Source organism: Pimephales promelas, chromosome 2 (assembly GCF_988280905.1).
Source record: "Pimephales promelas chromosome 2, fPimPro1.hap1.1, whole genome shotgun sequence".
Taxonomy (NCBI): domain Eukaryota; kingdom Metazoa; phylum Chordata; class Actinopteri; order Cypriniformes; family Leuciscidae; genus Pimephales; species Pimephales promelas.
The window spans coordinates 22,797,953-22,810,771 of record NC_142770.1 but is presented as its reverse complement, the minus strand read 5'-3'; the positions used below and the strand labels follow the sequence as shown (position 1 = coordinate 22,810,771).

The 12,819-nt window shown below is 42.7% G+C and overlaps 1 protein-coding gene and 2 long non-coding RNA genes across 3 annotated transcripts; all 3 read left to right on the top strand.

Annotated features, from left to right (window-relative positions):
* Positions 1–8,389: 8,389 nt before the first annotated feature.
* LOC148995863 (uncharacterized) lies at positions 8,390–10,103 on the top strand. Its single transcript, XM_089119158.1, has 3 exons — positions 8,390–8,466; positions 8,510–9,021; positions 9,180–10,103. Exons 1-3 carry the CDS (start codon positions 8,390–8,392, stop codon positions 9,626–9,628), a joined length of 1,038 nt encoding a protein of 345 aa, XP_088975284.1. The 3' UTR covers positions 9,629–10,103.
* An 824-nt stretch (positions 10,104–10,927) lies between these two features.
* On the top strand, positions 10,928–11,567 carry LOC120461297 (uncharacterized). The gene is made up of 3 exons (XR_016145795.1): positions 10,928–11,132; positions 11,213–11,287; positions 11,380–11,567. It is a non-coding gene; the product is annotated as an uncharacterized LOC120461297 (long non-coding RNA).
* Position 11,568: 1 nt separating this feature from the next.
* On the top strand, positions 11,569–12,771 carry LOC148995862 (uncharacterized). Its single transcript, XR_016145791.1, has 5 exons — positions 11,569–11,841; positions 11,971–12,083; positions 12,171–12,285; positions 12,422–12,538; positions 12,620–12,771. It is a non-coding gene; the product is annotated as an uncharacterized LOC148995862 (long non-coding RNA).
* The last annotated feature ends 48 nt before the right edge of the window (positions 12,772–12,819 follow it).

Sequence of the window (12,819 nt, the reverse complement as noted above, 5' to 3'; positions counted from 1 at the left end):
TGCCCATGTCTGACCCATGCGGTTTATCAAAATGGGCCCCATATATTTTTCACATTCAGAACCCATATAGAGATTACCTATGAGGGAACTACCTTGGGCCCATGTAGGCAGCCTATATGGGACTGCTTGTGTTTGCCCATGTCTGACCCATGCGGTTTATCAAAATGGGCCCCATATATTTTTCACATTCAGAACCCATATAGAGATTACCTATGAGGGAACTACCTTGGGCCCATGTAGGCAGCCTATATGGGACTGCTTGTGTTTGCCCATGTCTGACCCATGCGGTTTATCAAAATGGGCCCCATATATTTTTCACATTCAGAACCCATATAGAGATTACTTATGAGGGAACTACCTTGGGCCCATGTAGGCAGCCTATATGGGACTGCTTGTGTTTGCCCATGTCTGACCCATGCGGTTTATCAAAGTGGGCCCCATATGTTTTTCCCATTCAGAACCCATATAGAGATTACTTATGAGGGAACTACCTTGAGCCCATGTAGGCAGCCTATATGGGACTGTTTGTGTTTGCCCATATCTGACCCATGCGGTTTATCAAAATGGGCCCCATATATTTTTCACATTCAGAACCCATATAGAGATTACCTATGAGGGAACTACCTTGGGCCCATGTAGGCAGCCTATATGGGACTGCTTGTGTTTGCCCATATCTGACCCATGCGGTTTATCAAAATGGGCCCCATATATTTTTCACATTCAGAACCCATATAGAGATTACCTATGAGGGAACAACCTTGGGCCCATGTAGGCAGCCTATATGGGACTGCTTGTGTTTGCCCATATCTGACCCATGCGGTTTATCAAAATGGGCCCCATATATTTTTCACATTCAGAACCCATATAGAGATTACTTATGAGGGAACTACCTTGGGCCCATGTAGGCAGCCTATATGGGACTGTTTGTGTTTGCCCATGTCTGACCCATGCGGTTTATCAAAGTGGGCCCCATATGTTTTTCCCATTCAGAACCCATATAGAGATTACTTATGAGGGAACTACCTTGAGCCCATGTAGGCAGCCTATATGGGACTGTTTGTGTTTGCCCATATCTGACCCATGGGGTTTATCAAAATGGGCCCCATATATTTTTCACATTCAGAACCCATATAGAGATTACCTATGAGGGAACTACCTTGGGCCCATGTAGGCAGCCTATATGGGACTGCTTGTGTTTGCCCATGTCTGACCCATGCGGTTTATCAAAATGGGCCCCATATATTTTTCACATTCAGAACCCATATAGAGATTACCTATAAGGGAACTACCTTGGGCCCATGTAGGCAGCCTATATGGGACTGTTTGTGTTTGCCCATATCTGACCCATGCGGTTTATCAAAATGGGCCCCATATATTTTTCACATTCAGAACCCATATAGAGATTACCTATGAGGGAACTACCTTGGGCCCATGTAGGCAGCCTAAATGGGACTGTTTGTGTTTGCCCATGTCTGACCCATGCGGTTTATCAAAGTGGGCCCCATATGTTTTTCCCATTCAGAACCCATATAGAGATTACTTATGAGGGAACTACCTTGGGCCCATGTAGGCAGCCTATATGGGACTGTTTGTGTTTGCCCATATCTGACCCATGCAGTTTATCAAAGTGGGCCCCATATGTTTTTCCCATTCAGAACCCATATAGAGATTACTTATGAGGGAACTACCTTGGGCCCATGTAGGCAGCCTATATGGGACTGTTTGTGTTTGCCCATGTCTGACCCATGCGGTTTATCAAAGTGGGCCCCATATGTTTTTCCCATTCAGAACCCATATAGAGATTACTTATGAGGGAACTACCTTGGGCCCATGTAGGCAGCCTATATGGGACTGTTTGTGTTTGCCCATATCTGACCCATGCGGTTTATCAAAATGGGCCCCATATATTTTTCACATTCAGAACCCATATAGAGATTACCTATGAGGGAACTACCTTGGGCCCATGTAGGCAGCCTATATGGGACTGCTTGTGTTTGCCCATATCTGACCCATGCGGTTTATCAAAATGGGCCCCATATATTTTTCACATTCAGAACCCATATAGAGATTACCTATGAGGGATCTACCTTGGGCCCATGTAGGCAGCCTATATGGGACTGCTTGTGTTTGCCCATATCTGACCCATGCGGTTTATCAAAATGGGCCCCATATATTTTTCACATTCAGAACCCATATAGAGATTACCTATAAGGGAACTACCTTGGGCCCATGTAGGCAGCCTATATGGGACTGTTTGTGTTTGCCCATATCTGACCCATGCGGTTTATCAAAATGGGCCCCATATGTTTTTCACATTCAGAACCCATATAGAGATTACCTATGAGGGAACTACCTTGGGCCCATGTAGGCAGCCTAAATGGGACTGTTTGTGTTTGCCCATGTCTGACCCATGCGGTTTATCAAAGTGGGCCCCATATGTTTTTCCCATTCAGAACCCATATAGAGATTACCTATGAGGGAACTACCTTGGGCCCATGTAGGCAGCCTAAATGGGACTGTTTGTGTTTGCCCATGTCTGACCCATGCGGTTTATCAAAGTGGGACCCATATGTTTTTCCCATTCAGAACCCATATAAAGATTACCTATGAGGGAACTATCTTGGGCCTATATAGGTTGCTTATATGGGATTGATTGTGTTTGCACATGTCTGTCCGATATAGTTTGGCCATGTGGGCCCCATATGTATTGCCCCATTCAAAACCCATATAGAGATTACCAACGTGGGTGCCACATTGGGCTCATGTAGGCAGCCTATATAGGACTGATTGTGTTTGCCCATGTCTGACCCATATGGGTTATGAAAGTGGACCCCATATATTTTTCCCATTCATAACCCATATAGAGATTATCTATGTGGGTACTACCTTGGGCCCACGCAGGCAGCCTATATGGGACTGGTTGTATTTGCCAATGTCTCACCCATTTGATAAACCCAAATGGGCCCCATTTGTGTTCCCCATTTTGAGCCCATGCCCTCATTTCCCATTAGTGACCCAACTAGGACCCACATAGGGAGCCCACCTATTTTTGCCCATGTGGGACCGACGTAGCTGACCCAAGTGGGCCCCAGAAAAGATGCCCATTTTGGGACCATACCCACTTGGTACCCACGTAGCCCAAGCATAAACCATGTGGGGCCCACATATACATGTTGGCTGGGCTGTCATTAATTAACTACTGGCCTTCGTTCATTTTCGGAACACAAATTAAGATATTTTTGATGAAATCTTACAGGGTTTCTGAACCACACATAGGCCACAAAATCATTGCAACTTCCAAGGTCCAGAAAAGCAGTTAAGACAATGTTAAAATATACCATGCGACTACACTGGATCAGCCACGAAATCTCTTCTCTTCTGTGTCGATCTCTGACGCTGTAGTAAACAGTAGGGATGAGCGAGTACAGCATTATCTGTATCTGTATCTGTATCTGTATAACCATATGAATTATCTGTATCTGTATCTGTACTCGGACTGGGCGGGGCCTAAACCCGGAAGTGGGTCGGGTAGTCTTGAAATGGGCGGGGCTTTAACCGGTATGTTATTTTAAGCATGCAATTGATATGGGTTGATCAGAAATTGTTATATTTATTGCTGATAAGAAAACTATTTACATGACAGCATCAGCATTGAGCTTCAGATCAATGGTTTTGATCACGATAACAACGAACTACAGAACAAGTTTTGCAACAATGAATACAACACATGTGGTTGCAAATATGAAGTAAAATGTAACGAACACGAGTTTTCATCTCAACTAGGGCTGGGTGATGTGGACCAATAGTCATATCCCAATATATTTAGGCTGAATTTCAATATACAAAATATATCCCGATATTTTTTCTGCAAAGTGAGAGCAAATGTTCAGTCAAAGCCAAATATGACACGTCACAAGTAGTTTTATTGAAACATGAACATTTGCAAAATCAAATGAATAAATAATTAACAGGTTTCTTCACCTTAGGGCTGCATGATTATGACAAAAATCTTAATTGCAGATTATTCCCTTGGAATTGTAATTGTGATTTATTAATTGGTTTATTTATTTTGTCAATACAACGTTGGTATGAGCCATTACATTCATTTAAAAAATATAAAAAATAACACAAAGAAAAATAGGGGCATTAAGGGGTTAATATAGACATGACAGTTACCTTGGTGAATAGACAATACTGTTAATGAAACATTGAAACTGCTCCTGGTGAATAGAATTAAAATCATACCTGCTTTGTTTTTATTTCGTGTTATTTACAACGCAACAGTCAGTGTTGCATGCTCGTTGTTTCTTTTGCACTTTATATACAGTGAGGCGATCCAGCGCGCGCCGCCGCATTTGCGCGTGCAATTGAGTGTGCGCTACGACTAACGTTACAGTATAACGGCTGACAGGACAAAGTCCGTTTTGCTGAGGTGAAAGACTTTATTTCATGTTATAACATAACATGCTTTAATCAAGCACGCAAAGTGGAAAAGGAGTGACTGGGGCGCGGGGAGCAGTGCAGAGAGCTCTGGGTCAGCACTAAGCAGCTTGCTTGGAGCAAGGCGTGCAGCGCAAACTCTAATTACATATCACATTTAAAATATATATTCTTTATATTGATATATCGCTCAGCCCTAATTTCAACATTACTTTTTTTTTTCACTACCTTTCTGGGCCCCGGACGTCGTAATGACGTTGTGGTCTATGTGTGGTTCAGATACCTCTCTGATTTCATCAAACACATCTTAATGTGCGTTCCTGAAAACGAATGAAGGTCAGTAGTGACAGATTAACGAGTAATTAATTACAGAAATGTCATTTTGTGGTGAACAAATCCTTTTTAGTAGTGCAAATAATGCTTATGGTAAAGTGGTATATTTTCATAAGTCTGCACATGATCCTAAAGCTTCTGCTTGTATTTTTCTGACTGATTTTCGAGCAGATGTTTACCAAGAACATCAATGAAAGTGGAAAGACCTCAGAGAAGAGGAACAACACAGTCAATCGTCATGTGTCTACTCTTTTCATTGGGCTACCCTGTGGACCTTGAGTGGTTAAGCATGTGAGTTGTCAAATGTATATATAAAACCAAAAAACTGAGACGTCTATAATTACACAAAATGTAAAAAAGTACTTTGAAACTAAAATAATAATAATAATAATAATAATAGAAAAGCAGAAATTTGAATTTTAACAAGAGATGAGAGTGAACAATTTTGCCATTCTGTTGTTTGAGCTTAAAGGGATGGTTCACGTTGAAATTAATTTTTGATATGTTTTATCTTACCTCAAGGGGATCCAAGATGTAGGGTGTCTTTGTTTCCACAGCATTTTCAATTTTGACATTTTTCGGTCAAACCGTTCTCGTCCGTCAGTCACACACTGGAGGCTAAGGGGGTCCACCAAAGAGCAGCACAGAAGTCCAAATTAAACATGATTTAATGACTCGTATGTGCAAGTACACATTGATGGCCTAAGACCCGAAACGAGCGGTTTGTTCGAGAAAAGGAACAGTATTTATATCGTTTTTACCTCGTGTAGTCACAGTGACGTCCAAGTGACCCGAATCAGTCGTGCAATGTCCAACTGAACCGAACTGAATCAGTTCAATGTTACGCCGGAAGTGATCGCTTGCGTGTGACGTCACTCAATATTTACACGGAGATTTCGGAAGTTTTACCTTTTACTAAACATGTTTAGATGTACCGAAATGGTCTTTCATTGCGGTTAAATATGTTTAGTGAAAGGTGAAACTTCCGAAATCTCTGTATAAACCAAGGGGGTAATCCATCGAGCGGAAGTTGAAGCCTCGCGGGAGCTGACATCTTGTAGCAGAACTTCACTTATTCCCATTGACTCCCATTCGTGTTGGCGTCACTTTGACGACGAATAACTTTACATCTGAGGCGTTTGAAGACCCCGTTCGTCCTTTATTTATTTCTAAAGAAACACGACAATGTATAAATAGCTCCATTACCTTGTAGCTTATGTTATGGCCCCGTAGATGCAGTCTTAGTGAAAGTAGGCTAACGATTGCGTCATACCCACGCGACTCTCTGCAATCGGGGAAACGTGGAGGCAAAAAGACAAAATAATTAATTAGCAAATACCCAGCAAAAGTTTCTCCTGCTCCTCGCTCATGGACGGCTCCTATTCACACTCTCCGCCTCTGCATGTATCGGAAGGGAACGATTCAGATCTCACATGCCACTGCACTAGAAGACAGACGGTTTGCTCTCGTCACATCTACGCCGTCAAGCTCTGTTTGAGTCTGCGCGTCAGGGACGGAAGTGCTAACAAATGGCCAAAAACGGGCTTCGATCGTCTCAATGGAGTTCCAATGAGATCGCTCTGTCCATTTCTTTTACCGTCTATGGTATAAACGAAGAGTGACGTAGGCGCGCAAGCGCAGACCGAAGCGCCCGTGCCGGCAGATCATTTTGTCATGGCTATGATTACAAGAGGTAAAAACGATATAAATCCTGTTCGTTTTCTCACACAAACCGCTCGTTTCGTGTCTTAGGCCATCAATGTGTGCTCGCACGTACGAGTCATGAAATCATGTTTAATTTGGACTTCTCTGTGCATGCTCTTTGGTGGACCCCCTTAGCCTCCGGTGTGTGACTGACGGACGAGAACGGTTTGACCGAAAAATGTCAAAATTGAAAATGCCGTGGAAACAAAGACACCCTACATCTTGGATCCCCTTGAGGTAAGATAAAACGTATCAAAAATTAATTTCAAAGTGAACTATCACCCAAAAATGGAAAACCATTCACCATTTCCTCACCCCCGTGTTGTTAAAAACCTGTATGAGTTTCTTTCTTCTGCTGAACTTAGACATTTTGAAAAATGTTGGTAATCGAACAGTTGGTGGTAGCCATTTACTTTCGATTGTCTGGTTAGCAAAATTCTTTAAGATATCATCTTTCGTGTTCAACAAAGAAAGAAACTCATACAGATTTGGAACAACTTGAGGGTGAGTAAATGATGACAGAATTTTCATTTTTGGATGATCTATCCCTTTTATTAATTTTGTAATAATACAATTTTAATTTTATCGAACCCAGTATCTTGGTGTTAAGCCTTATTTGTAGTTATTTTGTGACTGATTTTGAAAAGATTTTCTGTACTTGAAAAAGTAAAATTGTTGTTACCAGTCTTGTAGTAATTTGCTGATTATTGTAATAAATATTTGTTTTATTAAAATAGATGTTTATTTTAATGCGTCTACATCAATATAATGGTAAATAATTGAGTACAGTTTAGTTTACTGTTAAAATGATTCTTTTCAGCTTTTTAAACGTTAAACTATTAGAGCATCTACTTGAATTTTGGGGGTATTTACAGGATTTTATTGGCAACTTTATTGCCAGGTAAATACTGTACTTTAGTGAAATTGCAAAATATCGCTGTAAAATAAAATAGAGGTTTAATTCAATGTTACTGTAAAAAACCCTATAAATTACTGTATACCTATACATTTCATATACAACAATTAACTGTAAATTGCTTTACAGTATTACACTGTAATCAATTTTACAGCAATTTCCAACATTTTGACAGGATTTTATTGGCAACTTTTTTTGCCAGTAAATTCCTGTAAATTCTACAGGAAATTTTTTACAGTGAACGTTTCAACCTGTGAGGTGAATATATTTTATTATACTTTTAATTTTTTTATACTGACCTTGTCAGTTTTTACTATCAAATGGCGAAAATGTCAACTTGTATTTGATTAGCACATCCCACGGGGATAGTACCAGTGTTGAACTAGTAGTAGTAAAAAATAACTGTTTGCATTTATACTTTCAGTAAAAAAAAAACTAAGTTTTTAATAATGAGTAAATGTAACTTTAAAATACACTAACATTAAAAAAAAAAAGAAAAAAAAAAAATAGATCCCACTTGAAATGTGTAATATGGAAATGTAAAAAGCTTGTTGGATTCAATCAAAATTACTCGTTCAGAACTCTTAAAGTTATGTAGATCACACACATAAATAAATAAATTACTAGAGCGATGCTAAAATTAAGTTAACTTTATGTGAAAATTCTATTTCAACAAACAGAAAAATTAAGTAGTTTCTACAAAGACTTGTCTCGTTGGATCTACGTGATAAAGTTATGCCAAAAAAATCATTATGTTTTGTAAGTAAATCAAGCAGATTGTTTTCATCAGTGTATGTTGGGTGAACGGTTTGTCAATATGACCATTGTGCATTTATTATGGATAGATGTACCTGATGCACTGAAGACACAGTTTGCGACCCCACACTGTACAGTAACGTTTACTACGTTCCGTCTCTTTCAGACACGACGGACTGCCGTACATTTCATGGACACCCCAGATGGACCGGGACGTCCGTCAACGCCGCTGCCGCAGAAATGGAGGTTTTCTTGTCCGTTTTGCTCTACGCGGACGTTTTTGAATTTCCCTCTTTGGAAGATGACCGGGCCTGCGAGTCACGCTTCCCGCCGGTGGCCGCGGATACCGCGTCGGTGAAGCGCTTCGAACCGCTCCGAAGATACGTCCGCTTCAACGACGACTTCCAGATGGGGGGCTGCCCTGACCGCTTCCGTGAGACGCGCCCTCTTTTTGACCAAAGAACAACGCCCCCTTATTCCACCTACCAACAGGCGAAGTGTCGATGAAGTGCCGGTGGCTTACAAGGGCACCAGAGCTGGCAAACTCGGGCAGTGCGTTCAGAACGAGCCGGACAAGTGGGGGTTTGAGATCTTCTGTCGTGGCAGTGACTCTGGCGTCATCCACGACTTCGTGTCGTACCGAGGGTCCGCAACGGTCTTCGACATTCAAGAGGAAGAGCGTGCACATCCGGGCTCGAAAGACCTCCTCCTCGGCGCCAAGGTTGTCTCGATACTCCGCAACACTATCGCAGTACGCAAAGAGGCAACTGTGGTGTTCTGCGACAACTTCTTTACCAGCTTCAACTCGGTGAAGACGCTGCGCACCAACCCGGGACTGAGAAGTGTGGGTACCGTCAGGGTAAATCGCGCAGGTAATGCGCTAATCGTGTCAGTTGCACAATCACGACCAAATCGAACCATGCACGCACACGCATTTTTCTTCTGATGCAGATAGACTGCACACGTGCCTTCCATTTGTTACAGGTATTATATTAGTGTTATCGTGAAAACAAATGTCCACGTCTTTCAGGTGGTGCGACATTGATGAGCGATAAGGAGACGGCGAAGCGAGGCCGAGGTTTTGTCGATTTCCGTTCGTCAGAGGGAGTCGTCGCAGCGAAGCGGTTTTGTGCATGGCTCATGTACAAAAGGGACCGCCGCAGCATTCTCAAACAGAAACCGATGCCTGTCGGTCTGTCGGTGGCGGCTACGTCGAAGGGAGCCGACGAGGTACCCGCCGGGGTCGGCCGACCCCCGGGTGCAAAGCGCAAGCCACAAGTCCTTAGCCCCAACCCCCGAGTTCTCCACCCCACCCAGGAAGTCCGACACGACGGCGTTGGACACCGGCCTACATTTGGCGCTCGGAGAGGGAGGTGCAACTTGCGCAAAAGTGGAGTGTCGCGTTGGCGACGTTCCAAATGTGGAGATGGGAAGTTGTTGTACAAAAACCAGCGCTTTGTTGCATATCACCAGAGATGAGTTAAGAGTAAGGCAAGGATGAGACCTATGCACGATGAGATTATTTATTTATTTATTTATTTATTCATTCATTTATTATATTTATAGTATATATTTAGAGTTATTTATTGATTACAGTTGTAATTATTTATTCGGTATTGTGTTTTTACAATGTTTTTATTTTATGCGTTATAATAAGAACATGATTTTAAAATAAATGGATTATATTGGTAACATATTCTACTGTCTGTACTGTTTTTATATGAAACAATATTCAACTTGTTCATTTAAATATCAGTCAATTGTGTGTGAGAGGGGGAAAGTTTGGATAAACGATAGGCCACCCCAGACAGCCCGGAGAGGGGCGCTGGTGCAAGAGCCGTGCACGTGGAGCGAGAGTGGCATGGTGCCACAAACCAGCAATTGGCCTAAAAGTGATTTGTTTTATGTTACGATGCATGTTTATTTTTGATTGAATAAACTTGAGTTATTTGTTTGTGACATCGATTCGTGGTACTTTGCACGCGTCGGAAATAAAGCATCGGCATCTCCCGCAGTGGACCAGAAACGTGTTTTTGGAAAGTGTTTTTGAAAAGCATATTTCGTACGTTAAAAAACAGCCTTTTTCCACCGTATTAATTGCAAGGTATTGCTTTTGACTTCTAAAGCTGCAAATGGTTTATCGAACAGATCTTCAGGAGATTTTAGGACACCATCGCTCATCATAACGTCATACCAATCTTGAGTGTGTGTTTTGTTTTTTGTTTTGTTTTTTACGAATAAACAAACACTGTGACGTTGTCTCGATTGATTGATTGAATCTGTATTATATAAATATATGTGACTTGACGTATGGATGAAAAAGGGAGTTATTTCAGCGGCAGGACCAAATGGGGTAAAGCCATGTATTTTGTAAGAATCCAATTGTGTTTTTGATGGGAATTGTACATTGACATTTTTGAGATGTGTTGCGTGCAACGCAGGGAAACTGTGCGCGAACCAGATGCAGCCTACATAGAATGATTTGGGACAACGGCGTCAAAGGTGAATTTGTGTCAAGTACCGAGCAGACAATGAAGTGAATGAAATGAAACGCCAGTCGGATATGATGGACTTGATGGGTTGGAATTCGTTATGACGTCTATTAATAGAGATTTATTCACCCTGTTGGGTGCGTATTATAGTGATTAGTTTTGGGGCGTTGCTTGCGGTTGTTGTGTTACAGGTGACGTGGCTTCCGTAATCGTTCCGGCAGCTGATTGGTGTTTCGACGGCTGATTGGATCTTGGAACTCCTCCTACTCGTCAGTGGCTGCAGCTGGCTGGGCTGTTTAAAAAGCCGAGGTTTGGGTCTGTTTGGTGTCTGCTTTTGTGGGGAAGTAGTGATCCTCGGTGGAAGCCATCGTCTTCGAACGCATTCTGCAATAGATGTGAGTTTGTTTGCAGGTCTTTGCAGGTGATTTCAGAGCTTTGTCCATGTGAAACGTGAAGTTGAATGACCGCTTTTAAATATGGTCGTGGTGGAGGTGAGTTAGTTTAAAAGATGTGAGGGCAATTGAATGACTCATGTGATCAGTCGTTTATCTCCTATACTTTTGTTTCCCAGATACACACGGCCAACCCGTGGAAGTGTGCCGTGATCCGTGATTTGAGGAGACCGTGCCTGACTGAAAGCGCAAAGGTGTGTGTGTGTGTGTGTGTGACTCCTGCCTAGGGTCATTGATTCCTTATGCCTGTGCTTGACTTAATCGTCCATCTTTGTTCTCCTGCCAGACGAATGCCACGGGCTTTTGCGGTTGACGCGTCATTGTTTTTCAACGGCAAAATTGAAGAGCGAACGCGAGAGACGCGTCTCGTGGATGTTACTCGGGAGGGAACGGGTGAGCGATCGAGCACGTATCGTGTACGCTCTTTTCGAGACGTCTTCTTTAAGACACAAAGTTGATATCGTCCACCGTTTGTGTAAGGGCAATTGAGTGATGGATGTGATGAAACGGTGGACAATATGAACTTTGTGTCTTAAAGTGGATGTCTTGTAAAGAGCATAAAGAATGCATGCTTAATAGCTGACCCATAAGTACCAGATAAACAGTTTAGCTGAGGGTTTTATTTACGAGCGGATGAACGGCACAGGCTGTTTGTCTCTTACGGTTGACGTGTTTGCTCTTCAAATGTAGCATTGAAAAACAATGACGCAAGAGACGCGTCTTGTGAATGTCACTCGGGAGGGAACAGGTGAGCTTTCTTTACGCTCTTTACGCGACATCCACTTGAAGGCACAAAGTTGATATCGTCCACTGTTTGTGTAAGAGCAATTCGATGACTGATGCGATCAGTGGTTTATCTCGTACTTGTGTTTCCCAGATACACGCGGCCAACCCGTACCCGGTCGAGCCTCGGTGGAAGCGTGCCGCGATCCGTTCGAATGAATTCTGCTTGGTGATTTGAGGAGACCGTGCCTGACCGAAAGGGCAAAGGTGTGTGTGTGTGTGTGACCTGCCGTACTGTTGAGTTTTCCTTATGTCTTTGCTCGACTTAATCGTCCATCTATGTTCTCCTGCCAGACGAATGCCACGGGCTGCGTCTCTGTTGCGGTTGACGCGTCATTGTTTTTCAAGGTCAAAGTTGAAGAGCGAACGCAAGAGATGCGTCTCGTGAATGTTACTTGGGAGGGAACAGGTGAGCTATCAAGCACGTATTCTTTACGCTCTTTACGAGACGTCCACTTTAAGACAAATTTCATATTTTCCACTGTTTGTGTAAGGGCAATTGAATGATGGATGTGATCAGTTTATGTGGTAATTACGTTTCCCAGATACACACACGTGGCCAACCCGTACCCGGTCGAGCCTAAGTGGAAGCGTGCCGCGATCCGTTCGAATCCATTCTGCTTGGTGATTTGAGCAGACCGTGCCTGACTGAAAGCGTAAAGGTGTGTGTGTGTGACTCCTGCCGTACTGTTGAGTTTTCCTTATGTCTTTGCTTGACTTAATTTTCCATCTATGTTTTCCAGCCAGACGAATGCCACGGGCTGTCGCGGTTGACGCGTCATTGTTTTTCAACGGCAAAATTGAAGAGCGAACGCAAGAGACGCGTCTCGTGAATGTTACTTGGGAGGGAACAGGTGAGCTGTCGAGCACGTATTGTTTATGCTCTTTACAAGACGTCTACTTTAAGACACAAAGTTGATATCGTCCACCGTTTGTGTAAGGG

Bases quoted from the DNA above. Each gene is read 5' to 3' on its own strand.
- LOC148995863 (XM_089119158.1), top strand. From the start codon at position 8,390: ATGGAGGTTTTCTTGTCCGTTTTGCTCTACGCGGACGTTTTTGAATTT. The intron at 8,467-8,509 runs GTCACGCTTCCC...GCGTCGGTGAAG, and splicing joins GAAGATGACCGGGCCTGCGA to CGCTTCGAACCGCTCCGAAG. The intron at 9,022-9,179 runs GTAATGCGCTAA...CACGTCTTTCAG, and splicing joins CGTCAGGGTAAATCGCGCAG to GTGGTGCGACATTGATGAGC.